Raw genomic sequence first — 25,916 nt, forward strand, 5'->3', positions numbered from 1 at the left:
ATTAAAGTTTTTTATGACCAATTTTCATAGAGTTCTGACAAGTTTACTAGAAATATAACTTCTTCATTAAAAAAAAACAAACTTCAAATTTTGTAATAAAAGAAATGTATTTTTAAATAATACTAACAGTTTGTGGAAATATATTTTTTTTAAACTTAATTTATGAAATTTTTTGTTTATTTTATTCATTCTTTTTTCTGCATATTGTTAAAAATTTTATTCTTACTACACTGAGCAAGTTTTAATACAATGAGCTCAAAAACAGAAAAAACAGATAAAATTTTAAAAACAGACCATTTTAGCCTTTTTATTTGGGCTTCTTATAAAAACTATTTAAACTTTCTAAACTTGTTCAATTATGTTTCATAAAGTTTTAATTTTCTTATTTTTAAATAAAAAAATTAACCAATTATTTTAGAAAATGTGCTGTTTACTAAACAATCTTTAAATCTTAGTAAACATTGCCACTGAGTTTTAGTTTTAGTTACTTTTTAGTTTTATCAAATCAAATTTATTATACACTATACTTTAAGTCTATAACAGAATATCAGGTGCAACCATTCCAAGTGCTTCCACCACTTTCTGTGGTTAGTTTATATACAGGGTTATAATTTCATATTATGGTTTTATACAAACTTATAAGCTTATAACAGTTAATTGAGTACAAAGATGATAAATTAGGGACACATACTATTCACTATTTAGTTTTGAGAGACTAATACTAAAGCAAACATGTTTGTAAAGTGCTCTTTAGTACTTCTGTTCTTATACTTTTAGATTTCCTTTTGTATGGATGTTTTAAGTATGCATTGTATTTATACTCTAATAACAGGTATTTACATAGTAAGTAAATAATTTTCATAGTCAATTCTGTTTTAAATTTTATTTACTTGATAACAATTTCCACCTTGTTCAACCTTTTGAACAATCCACTTACAAACATAAGTTAACAATAAGATTAAAAATAAATAAAACTTACTATTAAATACTGTTATTAAATTTCATAGCAGAACTTATAACAATGTGATAAAACTCTACTACTTATGTTTTACATAACTAATTGTTATTTATTAATTTATCATTATAATTAGTTAATATGTACCAATTTTACAACTGCAATTTTTTAAAGTTAAGTTTAAAAAACTAAAGAATCAGATTTTAAAACATCTCACTTCTAGGTTAACATTTTTATAACCTTATTTATACATTTATTTTTCAAGTACTTGTTTAAAATGCCTATGATTGACTACAATTAAACCATTAAGTATGTCTACTTCTAACAATTCTATAAAATAAAAATAAACTTTGATGTCAATATATTCTCCATCCCATATAACAGGATTGTACTTGATTATTATTTAAATTTGATGGAAATTTTTGAGCTATAATGACTGTTCATTCAAGCGTTTAAGAGAAAGCTCACAAGGTCATGTGATATACTGATGCAATATTATTACAGTCAAAATAAGGAGAAAAAAAAGAGTGAGTACAAGAACTTACTAACATGATGTAGCATAAATTTAAGAACGTAGCTATATTAACTAGCCTCAAAAATTGGTAGAATGTTCTAGCCATATCCTGCTGCAGTAGACATGATATTCAAGAATAGACATTTATATTGTTTGGTTGTTTTATATTAACTTTTAATTTAACAATGTTTTTATCTAATAAACATGTCTATAATCTTAGTTTCAAGCAGTTAATTATCATTTTAATTTAAATATTCTCCATATATAATTAACGTTAGATTTAACTCTTGTGTAAAAGTTTTGAACAAATTTAAAGAATTTTTTAAACTTGATTTTTTTTAAATATTTGATAGTGTTAGCAATTGTTCTTTAAAACAATAGTTCATTCTTTGTCATGCCTAGTTTTATATAGAGTAGCCCAAAGTATTATTAAATATCGGCATTAAGTATATGTTAAGTTTATTATTGAAGTTACCTACATCCATAGACTACAATTAATGGTTCAATAGGTTACATCGACATTTCTAATAAAGTTAATATAAACACCTTACCTTTAAAACAGTGTTTTCCAAAGTTAGCCAAAGGGGGACCATAAATTGAAACTCACACTAAATATTCTGGAGTTGTTAGTGAAGAGCAAAAAAAATATTTAGGGGTATTTAAGAGTATTTTAGAAAATTACACTACATATTTTGGAATTTTTTTTAAAGTTTAAGGTGTCACAAGATGAAAAAATTAGGAAGCCATGAGGCCTTACTTTCACTAGATGATGGAAAAATAAAAAAAAGGTTTTAGGTATATTTAAAGGAAGTTTTTTTAAATAAATCTTGTTGGAGGTGGCCATAGCTTTTTATTTTTTAAATCGGGCCTTATAAAAAAAGGCTTTGGAAGCCCTCGTCTACTGTGTGTATATTTGTTAATTAATTAAATTAAAAAACAATTTGTATAAGGATACTCTTTTGCAAATGAAATACTGAAAGAACTTCCTTCATAAAACGTGCTTCTATATTCAAAAAACTTCTGTAAACGGGGGTTTTCCTTTGAGCGAAAAACTAGACCAGGGATGTTTTGTTTGCTTCACAATTCGTACAACAACTTTTGTGGAACATCACCGACAGCAATCAAAGTAACGGAAAAGATTTTGGCAAAAAATTAGTCAAAATGATGGATGTTTAAGTTTTACCCTGAAACAATTGAATTTATACAAAAACTTTTTGTTAACAAAGATATTAATTACAGTAACCTCTCGCATCTTTATGCACTCGTGACGTTACGCATTCTCGTTTAGTTACGCATTTTAGAATTCTAAAACAATAGAAAAAATAAAAAAATATTTTCTTTTAAATTGCACAAATTAGGTTTATTGTATTTTTTAATTTAAAATATGTTTTTATATGCTTACTTAGCTTTCTATATCTTTAGACTAACTGATAAACATTTAGTTATATCTCAGTATACCAGAAGTTTTGTTAACAATAAAAGATTAAATTAAAATTCTGAAAGAAATATGACTGTGTTAAATGATTAAAGTATAATGAAATTATGAGAGTTAAAACACAAATAAATAAATGTTACAGCACTTTTGTTCTATATATGAATAAAATCTAAAAGAGAAATCTAATGAAACTTCCTAGCAAAATTTAGAAGTGATACTTAATAAATATAGACTTTACACTTAACACAAATCTCAATTGTTTTTTTTTTTAGCAAACATATCGCTAGTTAGAAAAATATAATGTAAATATTAAGTACCAAATGAGTCATTTATAAATAAAGATAAAGACAAAATTAACTTATCTAAATATCAGTAACCTATCTGTATAAATAATTAACTGTACAGTAACCTCTCGCTTATTAACGCACATTGTGTCCACAGAAAAATGCGTAAAGATACGAGAGGTACCAAATATACCTACTATTATGACTGTTTTTTTTTATGTTGCTTCTAATTAAAAGCAGACTGGAGACTTCCCCACTTTTAACAATTTGTTTTTTCTATTTATATATATGAAAACAAAAGATAAAACTATTCAAATATTAAAAAAAAATATTAAAAACTTATATAATATAATAGTACTTGAAAAAAATTTTTACGATATTTAGATAAATTAATTTCATCTTTATCTTTATTTATATATGACTTATTTGGTACTTAACATTCATATTCTAATCTTCTAACTAGTGATATGTTTCCTAAAAAAAAAACAATTTATATTTGTGCTAAGTTGTAAGCTCTATATTTATTAAGTATCACTGCTATTTTTTGCTAGGAAGTTTCATTAGATTTCTTTTTTAGATTTTTTTCATATATAGGACAATAGTGCTGTATTATTTATCCGGTTTTAACTCTCATTATTTCATTATACTTTTATCATTTAACACAGTCATATTTCTTTCAGAATTTTAATTTAATCTCTTATTATTAATAAAACTTCTGGTATATTAAGATATAACTAAATGTTTTTCAAATAGTCTAAATATATAGAAAGGTAAGTTAGCATTTGAAAACATATTTTAAATTAAAAAATACAATAAACCTAATTTGTGCAATTTAAAAGATTTTTTTTTTTTCACGAGTGCGTAAAGATGCAAGAGGTTACTGTAATTAATACCTTTGTTAACAAAAAGTTTTTGTATAAGTTCAATTGTTTCAGGGTAAAATTTAAACTTCCATCATTTTGACTAAATTTTTGCAAAATATTTTCCGTTACTTTGATTGCTGTCGGTGATCTTCCACAAAAGTTGTTGTACGAATTGTGAAGCAAACAAAACATCCCTGGTCTAGTTTTTCGCTCAAAGGAAAACCCCCGTTTACAGAAGTTTTTTGAATATAGAAGCACGTTTTATGAAGGAACTTCTCTCAGTATTTAATTTGCAAAAGAGTATCCTTATACAAATCGTTTTTTAATTTAATTAACAAGTTTACATACATTAGATGAGGACTTCCCAAACCTTTTTTTATAAGGCCCCCATTTAAAAAACTGAAAAGCTATGGCCACCTCCAACAAGATTTCTTGAAAACTTCTCTTAAATATACCAAAAACTTTTGTTCTACTTTTTTCACCATCTACTGAAAGTAAGGCTTCGTGGCTTTCTATTGTTTCAGCTTGTGACCCCATAAACTTTAAAAACATGTTCTAAATATGTAGTGTAATTTCTTAAAATACCCCTCATTATTATTTTTGCTCTTCACTATCAGCTCTAGAATACCTAGTGTGAGTTTCAATTTATGGTATTCTTTGGATAACTTTGGAAAAAAGCTGTTTTAAAGGTAAGGTCTTTATATTAATTTTATTATAAATGTGTTATGTAACCTATTGTAGTCTATGAATGTTTATAACTTAAATAAAAACTTAACATATACTTAATGCTGATATTAAATAATACTTCGGGCTACTCTATAAAAAACTAGGCATGACAATGAATGAACTGTTGATTTTAAGAAAAATTGCAAACACTAACAAATATTAAAAAAATCAAGTTTAAAAAATTCTTTAAATTCGGACAAAACTTTTACAGAAGAGTTAAATCTAACGTTAATACATTGAGAATGCTTAAATTAATATGAGAATTACCTGCTTAAAACTAAGATTAAAAACATGTTTATTAGATAAAAACATTGTTAACTTAAAAGTTAATACAAAACAACCAAACAATATAGATGTCTATTCTTGAATATCATGTCTACTGCAGCAGGCTATGGCTAGAATATTCTACCAATTTCTGTGGCTAGTTTATATAGCTACGTTCTTAAATTTATGCTACATTATGTTAGTAAATTCTTGTATTCACTCTTTTTTTCTCCTTATTTTGACTGCAATTATATTGCATCAGTATATCACATAACCTTGTGAGCTTTCTCTTAAACGCTTGAATGAACAGTGATTATAGCTCAAAACTTTCAATCAAATTTAAACTATAATCAAGTACAATCCTGTTATATGGGATGGAGAACATATTGGCATCAAAGTTTATTTTTATTTTATAGAATTTTTAGAAGTAGACATACTTAATGGTTTAATTGTAGTCAATCATAGGCATTTTAAACAAGTACTTGAAAAATAAATGTATAAATGAGGTTATAAAAATGTTAACCAAGAAGTGAGATGTTTTAAAATCTGATTCTTTAGTATTTTTAAACTTTACTAAAAAAAATACAGTTGTCAAATTGGTACATATTTACTAATAATAATGATAAATTAATAAATAATAATTAGTTATGTAAAACATGAGTAGTAGAGTTTTATCACATTGTTATAAGTTCTGCAATGAAATTGAATAACAGTATTTAATAGTAAGTTTCATTTATTTTTAATCTTATTGTTAATTTATGCTTGTAAGTGGTTTGTTCAAAAGGTTGAACAAAGTCGAAGTTGTTAACAAGTAAGTAAAATTTAAAACAGAATTGACTATGAAAATTGTTTACTTACTATGTAAACACCTGTTATTAAAGTATAAATACAATGCATACTTAAAATATCCATACAAAAGGAAATCTAAAAGTATAAGAACAGAAGTACTAAAGAGCACTTTACAAACATCCTTGCTTTAGTATCTGTTTCTCAAAACTAAATAGTGAATAGTATGTGTCCCTAATTTGTCATCTTTGTACTTAATTAACTGTTATAAGCTAATAAGTTTGTATAAAACCATAGAATAAAATTATAACCCTGTATATAATCTAACCACAGAAAGTGGTGGAAGCACTTGGAATGGTTGCAACTGATATTCTGTTATAGACTTGATGTATAGTGTATAAAAAAAATGATTTGATAAAACTAAAAAGTAACTAAAACTAAAACTCAGTGGCAATGTTTAATTAAGATTTAAAGACTGTTTAGTAAATTGTGGGTAAAGCTAATTATATGCCATTTAACTTTTGAATTTTTAAAGTTTCTTAGAGTTTGTATTACTTTGTTTTATTTAATTACAAAATTCTCATATCTGTCATAGTTTACTTATTACAGTATGAAAAAGAATGAATAAGAAAAAAAATTTCATAAAGTAAGTTGTATGTATTATTTAAAACTACAATTCTTTTATTACAAAATTTTAAGTTTATTTTTTTTAATGAAGAAGGTATATATTAATAAACTTGTCAGAACTCTAAGAAAATTGGTCATAAAAAACTTTAATTTCATATGTTGAATGGGATATTTTTTTTTAAATTCTTGTGTAGAGGTATTTGTTATTTTTGTTCTTAAAGTAGTTGTATAAACTTAATTGCTTTCATAAGAACAAACTTTAGTTATAAAAAAGTGTTGGATCACCTTATGACCCTAAAAGTTATGTTATAGTATACTTTAAATTTTTCACCAGTTTTCATTAGTTTTCTTTTAATTTAAAAAATATAGTTTATATACTTAACAAAGCCTTAATGTTCCAACAAAGGTTCACCTAATGTTAGCATTTAGTATAGGTTAAGTTAAGACTTAGTTGTGGTTATTTGTGTAAGTAAATTATATATTGTAAACATTCAAGTGACCTAGTAAGTTTATTATTTAAGTAACACCTACACAAAGTAAGAAGTGTAATGGAACACCAGTTGCACTTAATTTAGTTGAATACTTTATTATTTTGAAAAAACTTAAAATAATCTGATGATGTATTTCTTAAGCCTTATGTATATTGAGTTTGGGCAGTGCAAGCTTTCAAGCCTTGCTGCTGCTAACATGAAGACATTTGTATTTCTTGTTGTTTATTATAAAGATATTTTTAAACCAAGTTATTCCTTACAAGTAGTTTATTTTTTAAGTTCTAAGTAGTTAAAAAGTAAAATATTTTTATATATTCTTAAATATTTCCTAATAGATTTAATTCTTGTGTAAAATTTTTGACAACATTTAAAGTACTTTCTAAGTATGGTGTTTTTAGTATATTAAAACGTATTTGCAACTGTTCTTTAATATAAAATATGTTCAGTCATTGTCCTACCTATTTTTATAAATATTAGCCACACATGCCAAAAAACCTGAAAACCTTGAATAACCTGGAAAAACCTAGAGGTTGAAAATTTAGGCTAAAAATTAGGAAAAACCTGAAGTTTTATACAAAATCACTAAAAAAAATTTGTAAAACCTGAAATTTTTAACAATTTGAATTTCTTAAGTAGCACATTTTACATAATTTAAGATAAGCTTTAATGTTTCCACAAAAGTTCACTTAATATCTTTGTTACTTGGTGTAGGTGTGTTATATATTGTGATTATTTAAGTAACCTTGTAGGTTTATTATTTAAGTAACACCTACACCAAGTAAGAATTGTAATGAGATACCAGTTACACTTATTTAGTTGATTACTTAATTATGTTTAACAAAATTACAGTTAGGATAAAAAAACAATCTGTGAAATACTTCCTAAGCTATATTCCTTATGTATATTGAGTTTTGGCAGTGCAAGCTTTCAAGCCTTGCTGCTGCTAACATGAAGACTTTTGTATTTCTTGTTGTTTATTGTAAAGATAATTTTAAACAACATTGTTCCTTACAAGCAGTTTTTTTTATTAAAATTTTAATTAGTTAAAAAATATAGTAATATTTTTATACTCTTAAAATATATTCCTGTTAGATTTAATTTTTGTTTAAAAGTTTTGACTAGATTTAAAGTGGTGTTTTTTGTATGTTTGTTAGTATTTGCAACTATTCTTTAATATAAAATATGTTCATTCATTGGCATAACTAGGTTTATAAAGTTTAGCCACAAGTATTATTTACAGGGTTGTCAAACAACCTGAAAACCTGGGAAAAACTGAAATGCTGCAATTTAGGCTAAAAATCTAGAAAAACCTGGAATTTGAGAAATTTTGAAGTAAACCTGGAAAATTATAGAAGTTTGAAAAAAATCACTAAAAAGTCTTGAACAACCTGAAAATTTTATTAATTTGAACATGTTAAGTAGTGAAATTTTGATATGACTTAAAAAATATATCCTATAGATAATTTTTGTTTGTCATAAAAATATTTTTTTATTTAAAAACAAATTTAAAGTAGCTTTACAGTATCTTTTCAATTTTTTCTAAATACTTAACACAGGTTTTAACCTTGAACTTAACTTTAAATTAAAAAAGATCCAAAAGTGTACTTTTAAAAACCTGGAGAAATTTTTGAAAACCTCGTGAAAGTTTGCAAAAAATATTTGGTAATCATGTATTTATTATTATTATTATTTTTTTTTTATTGCTTATTAGTATGGTTGTAAAACATAGTATAACCATTACAAGTTATTAACCAATATCTATAGCTTATAGTGTATTGAGGTATATATCTTTTAAATATAAATGTTTTATTTTATACTTAAATATTAACTACTGTATGTTATGTATTATTATTAATTATAGTAATTTAATGCCAATATATTTGAATAATAGTATATTTATTTAAAAATTTTTTATATAAACTATCATCAGATATTTTTTTATTAAACCATTTAAGCTTTCTAGTTATAATATGTTATCTTTGTTGCACATAAACATATATCAAAAGTACATTATAATGTTTTTTTAATTTGTCTTACAGCATCTAAACTTTGAAATAATGACCACAGTTATATTTATAAATTGTAATCTACCCCTGGAGCTTTTAGGCACTTTAAGAGCTTATAGGCATATATTATTATTATATTAGTTGTATTTAGTTTTAATACAAAAAAAAAGATGCCAGGCTGCATAAAATGACTGCTTTGAGTTTAGTACTCATAGTAACTAGCATACTAGTGTACGTAATTAGTTTACACACATCTAAGTTCCATTATCTATTATTTTCATACCCACATACAGACCTCAATTAACAAATTAAAGCACTTAACTAAGCAAACAAAATTAATAAAAACTTACAAACCTAATATTTTGATAATTATCTACAGCTATCATTGTAAAGTAAAAAAACAAAATGCTTAGATGTAGACCAGCGGACTCTTATGAAGTAATTGAGAAGATCGGACAAGGCACTTTTGGGTTAGTTAAAGTTTTTTTTTCAAATTTCAGGCGTTTCTTTACACTGGTTGTATTTCATACTAGAAATTGCAATTGATTTTCTTATTTGCAGTTCTAAAGTAACATCATATTTCTTTTTGGTATTTTATGATCATTTCAATGAGAGCAGAGTATATATATTTTTTTAAATTATTCAAACCAACTTAACAACTTTAATAAGAAACTTAAACTTAAAAAATTTTGAAAAAAGCCTGGAAAAACAAGAAACTTTAGATAATTTTTAAATGTAAAGTGTAGACATTTCTTTATGTACAAAATTCTATTATGAAACAAAAATATCACTATTTTGTTTTCAACACGTTTAAAGTAGCTTTGCAGCTGCTTTTCAAGATTTTTTTTTACCTTTAATATAACTATATACTGACAATAAACCAAAAACATTGTTTTTTAATAAATCTGGAATATTTTACTGTAAAAAAACTTTTGGCGACCCTATACATATATATATATATATATAGAATTAGAATTGTTTAAGGCAAAGAAAGTATTTATTAACAAATAGTAACAAAATACTGAACAAAAATTACGTTTGTTTTTTGAATAAACAGAGTAGTGTTCAAAGCAAGGGACAAAGCAACTAAAAATGTTGTAGCGCTGAAAAAAGTTGTCTTGGAAAATGAAAAAGAAGGGGTTTGTGTTAAAAATACATTTACTATATTTAATAGTATTATAATTAGTTTTTTTTACTTTTTGTTATTCTATATTTACCATTGTTATATTTTAGTTAGTATTGTTGTAAAATTTTGTATTAACTATTTTAGTTTTTTATAAGTGTTTAAGTTTGAAAATAAAATATAATGGATAAAAAAAGGGGTGGTATTATTATTGAAAATAATTCGTTAAGTTAAAATTTAATTTAAAAAAAAGTAATAAAGATTAAAAAATAACAAGTTATGGTTAGGAAGCTTAATGTTTTTAGTTTTTAACTAATTAAATTTTCTTTAAACCTTTGGTAACAAAAATTATTATTACAAATAGTAAGGTGTAGTATTGTCGTAATGATTAAATTATTTTTTATTTGTTTTATAATGTTGTTCTACTAATAAAAAACATGAAAACTTTAATTTTGAATTTAGATTTAAATTACCTTTAAAAGTTACAAAGAAATATAATAATTCAGCAGTCAGTGTTCTAACTTTAGATTATTCACCTCTATTACAAAATACACCTGTATTAAAATAATGGTGTTAATTTTTTTCTATAAAAAAATAATATGAAGTTACAAAAGCTATTAGTGAGTCAAAACTATTTTGTAAAGATAATTTTCTTTTTGTTAAAATGCTATGTAAAGTATGTAAGCATTAACTTATAAACTTATCAAATCATCAGTTTCTGTAACCGCGTTGAAATGTTTTAGTTTGATTATAACAGGGGTGCTGTCTCGATTAGAGTACCCGACGTGATGTTTATTGTTATCAATCTAAATTGCTAGGGGTAATTAAATTGGGATAGATATTTTTAGATAACATAAATACATCTAAGATACTTAAAAGTCAACAAAAGTTTATTTACAAATATAAAATAGTCACACGACACACTAACAAAACAACAGTTGAACACAAGTAACATGAAATATCTTAAACTAAAGAAAACGAAGTACTTCAGACTTAAACTTAGACATTTTATAATAAAACATTTCTAGCTTTACCACACACCAATGATACTGCTACTGCTACTGCAAGTAAATGCATGTCAAATTCCGTTTTATAAGCACTAAAACAAACGTAACTCCTAACAATAAAAAATGTTTGTTTTTTTAATACTCGAAGCACGTCACGAAATCTGCGTAAAACAGTTTACAACATTCGCTTTTAAATAAATTTGGAAAAGCTTGTTTTGAGAATAATTAAAAATGTTTTGGAAAAGCTTTTATTGTTACAATAAATTACACATTTATTCACGAGCTGTAGAATATTTAAAATAAAATGTTAGTTTCTTTACAGTGCCAAAAAAACTTGGAATCCTGGAAAAACCTGGAATTTAACGATTTAGGCTAAAACACCTCTTAAAACCTGGAATTTAAAAAATTTCGAAAATGAAACTTGAATTTTGAACAAAATCACTAAAAAAGCTGAAATTTTAAACAAAAGTTACTTAAAAACCTGGAATTTTAACAAAATTTCTATAAAACCTGAAACGCTAAACAATTTTTACATATCAATTAGTAAAACTTTTTTGACACAAAAAATCTATCATGTAGATAATAAATTTTTGTCATCATCAATTTTTTTTTTGTAAAAAAACACATTTGAAGTAGCTTTATGGTGTCTTTAAAATTTTGTTATACTACTTAACACACAATTTTACCTAACTTTAAACTAAAAACAGAAACAAAAACAAGTACTTTTAAAAACCTGGAAGAAGCTCAGTAAATCCTGAAGAATATGCTGAAAAACATTTAGCGACCCTGTTTAAAAACGTTTAATAGTTATAACTAACGAAAACATATTTAAACTTTATAGTCATTCTTACTTGATATGAATACATTAATGTTTTATTTTAAATTAGTTTATTTTAATACTTAACTATTAATAATGAAAAGTAAATGAGTGTTGTGATGATTTTAAACTAGTATTCACACAACTAAGATTAGTACCTTATTTTTATTTTATCAAATTGACAGTTCCCATAATTCGGCTGAGAGCGATCAAAATCTTGCAAGAGTGTATTTCGTTTTAAAAATAAGTAAACCTTAAAATTTAAAATATCAAAAAGTATAATTTAGTATGCTTTTCTTTTTTGTTTATCAGTTCCCAATCACTGCTCTGAGAAAGATCAAAGTCTATTTTTCTCTAAGAGTATGCAACTTTTTATGTTTTATATATATATATATATATATATATTTACAGAAAATATAATTTATTGATTTTTTTCACAACAGTTTCCAATTACTGCTCTGAGGGAGATAAAAATCTTGCAAGCTCTCCATCATAAGAATGTGGTGGATTTGATTGAAGTTGTCAGATCTAAAACTACAACCCTAAACAAGTATGTTTATGTAGTTTTGTTAACTATCAATAAATTGTTAACTTTTCTAAATGTAAAATTGATTACACTTTGACCTGCACCTTCTAACATAGAATAACATGTTAGGGGAACGGGTTTAAATTACACAAGTTTACTAAATTGCACGAGGGAACAAAATTGCAAGAAGACAATTTTGCACCAGTGGTCAATTTTGCACAAAAGCAAAAAAAAAACAAAAATAAAACAACAAAAAAAATAAAATAAAAATTTTTAGAAACAAATAGTAAAAAAGCTACCGACCGAGAGTAAGGGTTAAGGGTTACAGTGATAGTATAAATAATAAATAAAAATGTAAATTAAGAATAAAAACCAAAAAAAAAAAAACAAATTACCAACCGAGGGTTAGGGTTAAAAGCGATAGTAAAGAATGAAAAAATAACTTAAAAAAAATTATACAGAAATTAAGAAAAAAAAACCCCGTGCAAAAATTTATTCGTGCAAAATTGTCTGCTCTAACTAAAGTGTCTTCATAAAAATTCCTTTCGTGCAAAAGTGATTATCTTTCGTGAAATTTTATTTTCGTGCAATTTTGTACCCTCTAGCAACCTAGTCTTCGTCCAATTTTTTTGCACTCGTGCAATTTTGTAACCTCGTGCTATTTAGTAAACTTGTGCAATTTTATCTTCGTGCAATTTGGTCCCCTCTTGCAAATTAGTCGTCTTCGTGAAATTTTGTGCACTTGTTCAGTTTTATTTCCTCATGTAGTTTTGTACCCTCGTGCAATTTAGTAACCTTGTGGAATTTTGTACGCTTGTTCAAATTAGACAGCTAACCTATGTCACTTATATAAAAAAAATTGGATTCTGCGAAATTTGTTAATAAACTTGTTTGTTTAAACCTAAAAAGTAACGATTAAAAAAAATTTAGTGTAGTATTTACATAGTATTGTATAGTACAAGCCACAATAAATATTAAAGAGTGCAAAAAACATGGAATCCTAGAAAAACCTGGATTTGTTAGATTTTGCTCAAAAAACCTAGAAAAACATAAAATTAAAAAATTTTAAACTAACAAACTGGAAATTCGAACAAAAGTCACTTTAACCTGGAAAAAGTTAGAATTGTAAGCAACTTTTAAATTTTAAGTAATTAAATTTCAATTCGACACATATAATCGATCGTAAAGATTAAAAAAGGTTATAATCAGAATTCCTTTTATTAAAAACACATTTGAAGAAGTTTTAAAATATCCATTTATTGTCGTTTAACATTAAAGATATACACTTAACATGGTTTTTTGCTTTAAACTAAAAGTATATCCAAAAACATGAAAATTAGAAATCCTAGAAGAAATTTGCCAAAAATATTTGTTTACATGTTTAGTTATATATATATATATATATACATGTTTTTACTGACTACAAATAAATGTGTGTCATAAAATATGTTTTGAGTTTACTAATACACAAAATAATTTTAGTGACATACAACTTATACTGTTGTATTTTTAGTATCAACAATACGTTTTTCCTTCAGATTTGGAAGCATTTATTTGGTGTTGGAATTTTGCCAACACGATTTGGCAGGTCTTCTCTGCAATAAAAACTTAAAGTTTTCACCCGGAGAAATTAAAAATGTTAGTATGTTTATAAGTTTTAACTTGGTAAAATAAATAGATTTTTTAAATTATAAATGATGTATATACAGTTGCAGAAAATCATTAAATTCGACAACTTAGGCAAAAACACCTAAAAAAACCTAGAACCTAAAAAATATTGAAAATAACTAAAAAAAAAAGGAATTTTAAACAAAAATCAATAAAATACGTGGTAAACCCTATATTTTTCAAATATTTTTACAGACTAAGTAAGAAATTTCCATTTTGTTCAAAGAATTTATCATAAACATAAAAAGAATTGTGTCACTTAAAAGTTTCTTTTATTAAAAAAAACCTTTTAAGTAGCTTTACAGAATCTTTTCTATGATGCTCTACTATTCAAAACTAATTTTTTAATTTGAGTATAATTTTATACAAAAAATGGACCAAAAACTTGATTTTATAAACTTAGGAGAAATTAAGAAAACCTTCGGCAACCCGTGTGAAAAAGCATGCATTATTTGGTGTTTAAATGATTTGTTAGGGATTATAAAAGTATTTGTTAAGGAACAGAAATTAGTAAAAATAAAGTAGTTAAAACTTTGTTTTAAAAGTTATTTCAAGTATGCTAATGACTTAGAAATTCTCATCAGTTTAAGTTAATTACCTTGAAAAGGCCCGCTAATTAGTGCACTTTATGTTGTTATAAAGTATCACAGTACAATACTTAATTTGCAACTATTTAGTTTAACGAAAGCTGTAAAAAATATTATCATAATAGAGTATAACATTTACTAACATATATTTATAAATGAAACAAGTAATGTATCAAAAATCTTATTTTAAATATTCGAATCTTATCAGATATATCTACAATAATTAATATAACTTTTGAAACTACTCAAAGTATAAACTTAATTGTTTGTTAACAAAAGATCCTAGTGAAACAAGTTCACTAGAAAATGTGATAAAAACAAGTTTTACAGTATCCTTCTTTTATTTCACTGACATGTTTCTGTGTATTCACGGAAACTGTATAACTTGTTTATATTATATATATTTTTGTTTTTTTTTTAATAAAGCAAATAATGTACCAACTATTAGAAGGATTATTCTACATATATGTTAACTAATCATTTATATAATATTAATATAGATAAATTTTCTTGATTTTTTTTACATTAACAAATAATGCACCAACTATTAAAATGATTGTTTTATATGCATTTTAAACTAAAAAACTTTGTTTTATTTCTATAGATATACTTATTTTTTTGTTCATTAGATAATGTACCAATTACTAGAAGAAATGTTTTGGACGGATTATAACAAACATTTGTTCAATACTAAAAGCATAATGTTTTATTATTTTAACAGATAATGAATCAAATGTTTGAAGGATTATTTTACATGCACCGCAATAATATAATACATCGAGATATGAAAGCAGCCAACGTTCTCATTACAAAAGATGGAACACTCAAACTTGCCGATTTTGGATTAGCTAGGTTAGAAAAAACAATTAATATAAAATTAAATTATTGGTAACTACAAAAGATGCAACCAACTTTCTGATTTCGGCCTTGCTAGGTTATTATTAGTCGATTTTGTTTTGTTAAAATATTACAGAGAAGTCCTAATTTAATTCTAGGCTGTTAATGTCTCTGCACATACTTTTAGAAGGTAATAGCTATGGAAATAACGATATTACAAAAATTAGAATTAACTTAAATTGTAAGCGTCAGAGTTATTTTTGTTTTTCGAATCAGTGACTTATTTTAAACCCCTAAAACAATCATTTTATTATGTAGATACCATGTTCAAAAAAATTTTTTTTTTTAAAGTTCTTATATAGTTAATCAATTAGCCATACAAACTGGCTAACTCCAGCTAGTAAGAATTTTAGGTTAAAGCTCAGGCTTGTTTTAAAGATTTTTTGCAAAGCTCAGGAAATTTAGGATATGTTTCCTAAATCTCTGCCTAGTTTCTATCAGTTTTTTCTGTTATTATTGTAGCATTGTAAGTGTTGAATATGTTTAAACTGCTATTTTTTCGAATTTAGTTCTCAGTACATTTTAAAAGTTTTCAAATAACCCAACCTGACTAAGATTTCTTATTTTACTTAAAAACAGTTTCTTAAATGCTTGTTGTTATCTTTTGTCTGAAAACTGTTAACAGTTAATCGTTATATATTAAAATTTGTTATAATAACTAAAAAAATATCAATTTATTATTTTTTTTAAACTCTAATCCAATACTTAAAATTTTTTTTTTATCAATTTTTGAACTATTTAAAACTAAAAAAAAACTGGAAACTAATATTATAAGTTTAAAAACAATTAATCAAAAGTTATATGTACATTTATATCACTCAAACATGTTTAATTTCAATTAAATAAAATAAAGTATTTTTAGGATATTTCTTTAACTTTTTGTGCCAGATTTTACAAATCTGTGAAAAAGAAAACAAGGAAATCTTCAAAAAACCACTTACGCCGGCTGCTTATCGGAAAAGCAAAAAATTATAGAATTATCAATCGTTACAATATATAATAAATTGTTATTTTAATTTTTATAAAAGTTATAATGATTACAAAGTAATAAATTTATAAAATTCTGTTTAAAATAGAAAAAATTGTTAAGTTGTTTTATTTTAATTTTTTATTGTTTGTAAAAGTCACTAAAATATCAACAAAAATAATAAATTTCAAGCAGATGACTTAAAAAATGTTTGTAGTAAATTTAATTAAGAAAAAAAAAGTACAAGTAGACAAAAGAAAGTTATATTTTTCATAGCTATGGCCTTCTGTAAAAATTTTAAAGTGATTATAATATTTAATATGAACAGAGATAAAAATAAATACAGCTATTGATTCCCCTTTAACTAGTTATTTAGACTTAAAATACATTTTAAAATCAGTTTACTTCAATTTTGTCCCTAAGTTAATAACATAAATATTTTAATTTAGTTTGTTTAATAGAATTACTCCAGTCTCAGTCCCTAAAATGTATAAAACTGTTACCTGTTCATTTCTTCTGATATAAAAAAAAAACTAACCTTAATTTACCAACACCTATGTAATGCATATAAAGCAACTAGAACAAATATTTTAAAATTAACACATATAACCAGCAGAACTTGAGTGTTCTAAATATGGCCTTTTAGCAGAATTTGCAAATTAAAGTTGTAAACTGTTTTTTATTAATCAATCAATTTTTTTTTTGTGAAATGATGTAGTGTTCTAAAATTTAATTTTCAAAATCTGTAATTTAAAAGAGCTAACATTAACATTTAGACATTTATGTATTATATTTATTAACATTAATATAATTTATAACAGCATAAAACACAATTAAAAAAAGAAACAAAACAAGTAAAGTAAACAAGAAAATTTGCAATGCATATAAATAATACTTATTTCAGAGCGTTCACAGTGCGCAAGGAAGGAGAATCGAACAAATATACAAACAGAGTGGTCACTTTGTGGTACAGACCCCCTGAATTATTACTTGGTGAGAATTTTTATCAATTATTTAGAATATGCAGACAATTGTTGTTTTGCATTTATATTTTATATCTGATGTTTGATATGGTTAGATAAATTGCTTTTATAAAAAAAAAACATCTTGTTTGAGTTTATGTCATATATACCTTAACTCTTACTTGGTGAGTAATTATACACTTTGTTTAAAAATCATTAGTATTTTTGTTACATCTTAATTACTGTTTAAAGGTTAAAAAAATTACTTGTTTTCTGTCTAGAAATTATATTAATTGTAATTATAATTTAGCAATGAACATAAATAGTTTAGCAGTAACAGAAATTACTGTTTTTATTATTACACTGTTTATTTTTATTCATCTTAATTATTAAAAGGCGAAAGAAACTACGGACCACCAATTGATCTTTGGGGTGCCGGATGTATTATGAGTGAATTGTGGACCAGAGTGCCATTAATGCAGGTTTGTATTTAGTCAATTTTATAGGTAAAAAGTAGTTAGTATTTTATTTGCCATTAATGTAGGTTTAATTAGTTTATTATTATTTTAATTTTAATTTCATTGTTAAAAATTAAAAGTGTTTGTATAGTTTTTTCTAGTTACGTTTAATATTTTGTAATTTAAAAAAAAAACACTGGTGCAGGTTAATATATCTGGGTTGCAAAAAAACTTGGAATCCTGCAAAACCTAGAACTTAAGAAGTTAAAAAGAACTTGAAATTGTTAACAAAATTCACTAAAAGACCTGGAATTTTTAACAACTTTAACATGTTTAGCTGTGAAATTTCGATTTGACACAAAAATTTTGTCATATAGATAAATGATTTTTGTCATCCAAAGTTTTTTATTAAAAAAAAACATCTAAAAAAGCTTAATGGTATCTTTTTAATGTCGTTTTATTATTTAACAAAGTTATTTACCTCCAACTTAACTTTAAACTAAAACAGACCCTGAAACGTATACTTTTTAAAACACGGAAAAATTCAGAAATTCTGGATAAAATAACTTAATACAAGTGGCAGCCCTGCCAATTTGACAAAATTTCTAACTAATACCAACCTAAAACTTGAGGATAGTTTCAAAGTGGTAATTTGAATAATAAAAGTCTACAAGTTCAAAAACAAATATTAAAAAATACATACTCATAAAAAAACGGTTTCAATGGTCTTTTATTTTAAATATACTAAATTATATGAATGTTTCCCTAGCGTGTAAAAAATTTATAGTTAAACTTAAATCTATAACAATTATATATTTATATATCTATTACTATTTTAATTACTACTAAATATAATTACTTCCTTAGGGAAATGTGGAAAAGAACCAACTCGATCTTATAACCAACTTATGTGGATCAATCACCCCAGGAGTTTGGCCTGGAGTTCAAAAATTACAACATTACCAATGTTTAATTGTAAATGAAAAAAAACAACATAACAGGTTATTTATTAAAAATAAATACGTTTATTTGGCGTTGAAAAATTGCAATATTATTAAGTTAATATTGTGAATGATAAAGAACTAAATAACAGGTTATTTTACTAATGATAAGTATATATACTTTTTGTTAAAAAATTAAAACAATCTCCAGATTATATTTTTAGAAACAACACAGTAGGTTATTTCCTATTTTTTGTTATTTGGAGTTGAAAATTCGCAACATCATTAAGATTATATTATAAATAATAGAAAAACAACATAACAGGTTATTTATAACTTTATCTCAATATAGAGGTTCTTAAAGGGTTTTAGGGAATAGTAAATTATAGAAGATTATTGCAACAAGCGAAACAAAACTTATCTAACTAAAAAATAAAGTTGAAAAAATACAAAGTTACATTATAACTGCATCACACTAAACTAAAACTACAAGTAAACAAAAATGATTATACTAATAAGTAACTTAGAAATTAAGTGGAAAGCATTAGTTCTTAAATCTAATTGTTTAAAACATAACTTAAGCACACCAATTACTTCCGAATGCCCTACCGAATGCTTATATCTTTCAAAATTTTTTTGATTTTATATCAAAAGCAAAGAAAACTTCTTTGTTCTTACGTATTCATTGAAAAAAAAATAACTTCTTCGAATAAACAATTTTGTTTTGAGAAACTGAGAAAATTGTTTTAAGAAAGCTTATCAAACGTTTTTACTGTGACAAATAACTCCATACTTATTCACATGCTTTTAAATTATAAAGTTAAGTGTTGATTTCATAACGACTTGTTAACAGTTGATAATAAGTCAATTTTGTTGATAATTTTTGTTGTTGTGAAATTTGATTGATGAGTCTCAATGAAACTAAATACCATAAAATGTTGCTTACTTTTAATAAAAGTTGTGTGCAGTTAGGTAAATGTTTTTTTATTTAACTTAATCAAGAAAAGACAACTTAAAAGTTCTTACTATTAGTTTATTACAAAATAAAGTTTTTTGATAAATTTTTATGGTTTAAACAGGTATTAGCACATTTACATTTTAAACAAAACAGACAATAAATAGAATGTGTTTCAGTGCTTTATGCACAAAAAAATTTCTTCAGGGTCTATTTTCTTATATTTTTTTTATCTATACTAATTTGTAGGAATTGAACATGGTACTTTCTTTACTAGTGTGACACAATCAGTTTTCCTCACACATATTTTCTTTATTTTTAATAATATTTATCTATTTTAAAACAGGAAAAGGGTACTGAAAGATAGGCTGATGTATAAAATAGGAGATAGTCACGGATTGGATTTGATCGACAAATTGTTGTGTTTAGATCCTAAAAAGGTTAACAAACTTTATATGTATAAAAAAATTACTAGTAGTTTTAATTACAATATATTTATATAAAATACCAAGCTCTTGTTTAACTTTGTTAAACGAAATTCACATAGCTTCTTGTTTTCAGTTTGGTAGGTATCTTTTATGCTTAGTATATTAATTAAGTGAACTTGTTTTATTACTGATTTTTAGAAAAACATGTTTCTTGCATTTAAAATATTTCAGTAAATACTGTAATATATATAAAATTAGTAAAATAAATAACTTATACTCAATAGAGGATTGACGCCGACAACGCATTGAACCACGATTTTTTCTGGAACGACCCTCTACCTTCTGATTCGCTGAAGTGTTTGGAAAATTTGAAGGAGAACAACTTCGAGTTTACCAAACGTATGCAAAAGGTAATTGAATGTTTAAATATTTTTTTCTTATAACAGTTTTGAATACCTGCAACAAAATCATCAGAAGCTAATGTGTTTGTTTAATAAAATAAAAAAAAACGTTTCATTAAAAACTTGAGAATCTCCAGTAAAATTACCAAAACAATATCTGATTAAATGTTTATTGTAATAAATATTTTATTTAAACTTCAAACATCTGCAACAAAATCATCGAAAACGAAAGGTTCTAAGTTTTTAACTTAAACAAATGTTGAACAACATTTAAAATATATGCAGCAAGTTAACCAAAAACCTTATTTTTTTTTTTTGTTTTTACATACAGCGTCGTGACAAACTTGAAGAAAAGTTCTACAAAGAAGCGGTATTTTATTGTTTTGCATTGTAAATAAATAAAATTATTTTTTCTTGACAGTTTTATTATCAGAAACAAATTGTTTTGAAAGACTTACATCAATTTATTTTTAATCAGTTTGTGTGTTTTCAACAAAAGGTGTAAGCATATAAATTTGTTGTTAACAATTTCGAGTATCTGCGACAAAATCACCAGTAAAAAAGATAACTGTTTAATGATGTTCTATTTATTGTTTCTATTAGCAACGTGCAATTAATGGACCAAAGTCACCAAACAAGACAGAAAAAAGTTGGTACTTGAATATATATATATCATATATATATATGTATTTAGTTGTATTAAGTTAGTTTTTGTTATTAAACTTTTGAGCACCTTTCGTTTATTTTCATCCAAATTTCGAAATATTGTTGTCGAGGAATGAAAAATATCTGAAGTTTCAAAAATTTCTTAATTCAAATTTTATATTACATAAGTATACCGAAAAAACTACCATTAAATAAATTTTCACTCACAATCAATGCTAATATAACTACTTATTATAAAGTTTTTTTGCCGCTTACATTTATTATGTAACTTAAAATAATATGTTTTAAATAACGATAATACAATTTTGTATTTTTTTAATTTTGCTTTGCTATCAATTTAAAATTTCATATGCACTTACGTTTGCTTTATTTTTATTCGCTCTAATATTTTCTTTTATTAATCAGCAGAAAATAAATGACTCCTTAGTAGGTCCTAACTAAAAAATTATGTAGCCAGTATTTATTTCGGCCATCATCATCAAGTTGAGATGTTTTATGCCATCGAATATAAACAATGAACTTCACCGCACGATCAACAACAACAGCATCCGAGACAATCCTACGACCAGTTTCGTCCTAATTAGGACTCATCAGGCAGGAACAGTCGCGAGAAACCACTGTTGTGATCTAACCAAGCGGGTTTAAGTACAAAGTACTGAGGCGACCGTTTGTGGGTAAAGTCGAAAAAATTGACGCAGGCAAATCTTCAAAGCCCAACGTCTTAGACATTGTCAGCTTAATGTGAGATTTTACTCTCCACGCTCGTTTTATCAGTTTCAGCCAGTATTTGTTTCGGCCATCATCAACAAGTTTTGCCTGCTTCAATTTTTCGGACTTTACCCACAAACGGTCGCTTCAGTACTTTGTACTTAAGCCCGCTTGGTTAGATCACAACAGCGGTTTCTCGCGACTGTTCCTGCCTGATGAGTCCTTATTAGGACGAAACTGGTCGTAGGATTGTCTCGGATGCTGTTGTTGTTGATCGTGCGGTGAAGTTCATTGCTTATATTTATTTTTTTTAAATTATGTAAAACATAGCCAGAAATTAAATATCTACTCATAGTGTTTATTATAACTTTCTATCATTATTCCTTCGCAAAGCAACATCATAGTGACAATATAACTTACCTCTAAACTATATTTTAATCAAAAACATTTTATAAACTTGCCTAAACTAATATACTACCACATATGCTACTCAGTGCATAGTTTTTTTCAATTTTATTGTAACTTTTTAAGGCCGCAAAGTAGCATCATCCTAGTAACAGAAACTGTCCATATGATTAACTGTTTTTGATATTGAAAGTAGTTAATTTTATATAATTTTAACTAATTTTTTTTTTGTTATTATTAACTAATTTCAGGTTGCGAAACAACACAAACACAACAACAGGCATCACCCTTACAATCATCACCAGAGAAATAATAATAAACAGAAAAAAGAACTTTCTTCAAAGCAGTATGAAGAGAGGACTTACTAGAATATATAACAATAATATTGAACTTGTGATTGTCTTAAAATAGCTAATTTTGTGCAGATACGTTTTTAATGGTTTTTTTTTTGACTATAGAGATTAACATTTTCTTTTATATTGTATTGTTTACTATACAAACACTTGGTATCTTTTATATTGTGAATGTGCTAGATATTGATTTAATTTTGTTAATATTCTGAATATTTTTCTTAATACGTTGTTTGGGCTCATACTGACTTTTGTGTACTTTGAGTGGTAGTAAGTTTTGACTTATAAGATAATTTTAATTTGATTTTTGAAATTTTTTATTTCATTGATGGTAAAGTTGATTTTTAGGACGAATGTTTTTTATTTTAATATTTAGCACCTTTGAATGTTGAAGTTTTGTACAGTGCACTTGTTAGTTTATATAATATTTATAGTAGTAATTGTTTTAGATAAATAAAATATATATATATTGAGGTTTTTTGTAACAAAAATTAAGTTATTAGTAAGTTATTAGCTTGGTTAAAAATTTTTTGTAGATTTATTGTTAACTGCTTTTACGGTTATGTGTATTTTTAATATAGTTTTTTGAAGTGATGTGGTTTTTAAAATTTTATAGATTAACAAAAAAAAGTAAGAAAGCTTAAATATTTGAAGTCCTTTGATTAATTTTTAAATATTTGACTACGTTTAAGTTTCTTTAAATGAATATAATTTTCCAAAAACAATAAATAATCCTGAAATTTGGTCTCTAGTTTTCAATGCTGCTTTTGTTTATATGTGGTAGAAAATTTTGTTATTGTTTTTTTCAAAAAATAGTAAAGAGAAAGTTGTAAATTTTGAAAATTTATTGTAAACTATAACTACATGGTTTAAAATTAACTAGTTTTAAAGTTCAAAAATTGAAAATTAAGTTATAATACTTAACTTAAGTTAACATTTTTAAATTAAATAGTATTAGTTTTTTAATGCTCTTATGACTATGCGTTTTGTTAGGTTTGATGAAGTGCTGTTTTTTTTTTGAATCATTTGATACAAAAAAGTATGTGTATTTGTAAGGTAAAATGTTTGAAGTCCTGTGTAGTAATTTATGAAATATTTGCAATCGTTATTGTTTTTTTAGGATGAATAGTTCTTATCTATTACAACATTATGTCCTTTTAAATAAACAATAATTTACTTTGAGACTTAGCTTATTTTTAGTTTTTGATATGCTTCTTAATTTTCTTTGTATTTTTTTTTTCATTTTTCGAGCTTAAAGACAAATTATTATGTAAAACAAATTAAAAAAACTTTGTTTGAAAAAATAACTGCTAGAAGTAATAAGATTTAATACTTGTTCAATTGTGAAACATATAGAATTTTTAATAATCTAGGAAACTAAATTGTTTTTAAAATAATAACTTTTCGCTTATAAACAAGCATGATCTAAAAACTAACTCAGAAATAAGTTACTAGCTTGTTCAATTTGTTATAAATTCACATTGCATAAAAAATTACTACTTTTTAAACTACTTTTTGCTATTATCGAAAATGTTAAAAGGTTTCTCATATTATTATTTATTATGTAAACTTTTTTAATTTACAGTTCCAAATGTAGCAACCACAGCCTAATAAGTTTGTTATGTTAAATATCTTTCTTTTGAATAGAAGAGTTATCTAAAATACTGTTGTAATAACAATAAACTTTATAATAATTTCTTTTTTTTATATTACAGTTAGTTTAACTTTTTATAGTTTAATGTTGAGTTACTTTTTTTTTTTTCACATGGTAATTTATGTTAGTTTTTTTTTAACTACCCCGATCTAACTTTATTTTTGATTTTTTTTCTTGTGCTTAACTTAATGGACTGTTTTGTTTAATGATTTCTTTTTTCCATCAGTTCTGATTTTCAAAACATAGCAGCTTTATATTTTTAAACACAGCTAACTAAGTATTTTGAAAAGTAGATAAATACTTTTTTCAATAAATTAGGAGATATGTTTAGAAGTTTCCTTAACTTTGTGATTATTTACTAGTTTTGATTTCTTTATTTTCATGCTAAATAAATTACGTATGCTGCCACTATTTTTGTTTATTTTACATATAATATTTTACTGTATTATTTTGTTGAACAAAATCAACATATATATAAAGTTAATTTTTTTTGGTAAAGAAATATCTCAATAAAAAAACAAGTTTAATATTTCCATTTAAATTCAAAGTTCTCAACTCTGTCCTTTTATTAGATAAAACTAAGTTAAAACTAAATTACAAGTATCTTCTTTTTATTTTATAGTGCTCATTATTTTTATTTTTAAGAATTTAGTTAGTACTTAAAAGCTGAACGCTGAGTTTAAATTTCACTTTTAAAGAAACTTAGAATTAAAATAATAGGTCTTAGATCTACAAGTTTAGATAAATCACCTTGTATTAAACCTCGTTAGTAGTTTGTTATTTTTAACAGTCTTGAATTAAATACTGCTCGAAGAGTATTGTTGCTTAAAATAAAATTTTAAGAAAAATTAGTACCTTTAAAACCTGGTTTCGACAGTTAAAGTTTGATAGTTTTTGTTTCTTAAGTGATTTTATAATAGTTTCAAATACTTTTCATCACTAAACATTTTTGTTCGTATAATAAATTTAGCCAGTTTCTATGAGTAAAAAATGTTTTCAAATTGAGAAGACTTGCAATAATAAAAATCTTTTACAGTTTATAGACTTTATATTAAAATTTTATTCTATACCTAACAAAATAACTTCAAAATTCCCTGCAAAAGATTGTAAATTTTTTATCATTAAAATTATTAAACTTATTAACGTAACGATTATCTTAAGTAAAAAAAATAATCAGAACAATATATATACATAAGCTTAAAGTGTATGTTGAATATCCCTTATTACTTTTATTTAGAATTTGAGATGACTGGTAAGATTTTTATCTTTAGAATATTTAACTTTTGTGTTAATTAAACTATGTTAAGTTTGATATAAACCAGTACAAGTGCAATTTTATATAGTAAAATATTTATTTCGTAGTTTAAGTTATCATTTTAGAACAACTTTTTTGAAGTGATTTCGCTGATTATTAATCCGAAAATATGTTTCAAAAATTTATAGCA

General features: G+C 24.7%; 1 protein-coding gene across 1 annotated transcript; it reads left to right on the forward strand.

Moving 5' to 3' along the window:
• Positions 1-9,356: 9,356 nt before the first annotated feature.
• LOC145829100 (cyclin-dependent kinase 9-like) lies at positions 9,357-22,835 on the forward strand. The gene is made up of 12 exons (XM_082936829.1): positions 9,357-9,421; positions 10,009-10,090; positions 12,342-12,448; positions 13,963-14,062; positions 15,401-15,531; positions 17,448-17,536; positions 17,902-17,987; positions 18,831-18,964; positions 20,206-20,299; positions 20,572-20,697; positions 21,020-21,058; positions 22,719-22,835. The coding sequence occupies exons 1-12, from the start codon at positions 9,357-9,359 to the stop codon at positions 22,833-22,835; spliced, it is 1,170 nt and encodes a 389-aa protein (XP_082792955.1).
• The last annotated feature ends 3,081 nt before the right edge of the window (positions 22,836-25,916 follow it).

Source organism: Thalia democratica, chromosome 2 (assembly GCF_965202585.1).
Source record: "Thalia democratica chromosome 2, ktThaDemo2.hap1.1, whole genome shotgun sequence".
NCBI classification, from domain to species: domain Eukaryota; kingdom Metazoa; phylum Chordata; class Thaliacea; order Salpida; family Salpidae; genus Thalia; species Thalia democratica.

Excerpts from the sequence above, each read along its gene's own strand:
- LOC145829100 (XM_082936829.1), top strand. The coding sequence starts at position 9,357 with ATGCTTAGATGTAGACCAGCGGACTCTTATGAAGTAATTGAGAAGATC. Across the intron at positions 14,063-15,400 it reads CACCCGGAGAAATTAAAAAT|ATAATGAATCAAATGTTTGA; the intron begins GTTAGTATGTTT and ends TTATTTTAACAG. Across the intron at positions 15,532-17,447 it reads GCCGATTTTGGATTAGCTAG|AGCGTTCACAGTGCGCAAGG; the intron begins GTTAGAAAAAAC and ends TACTTATTTCAG.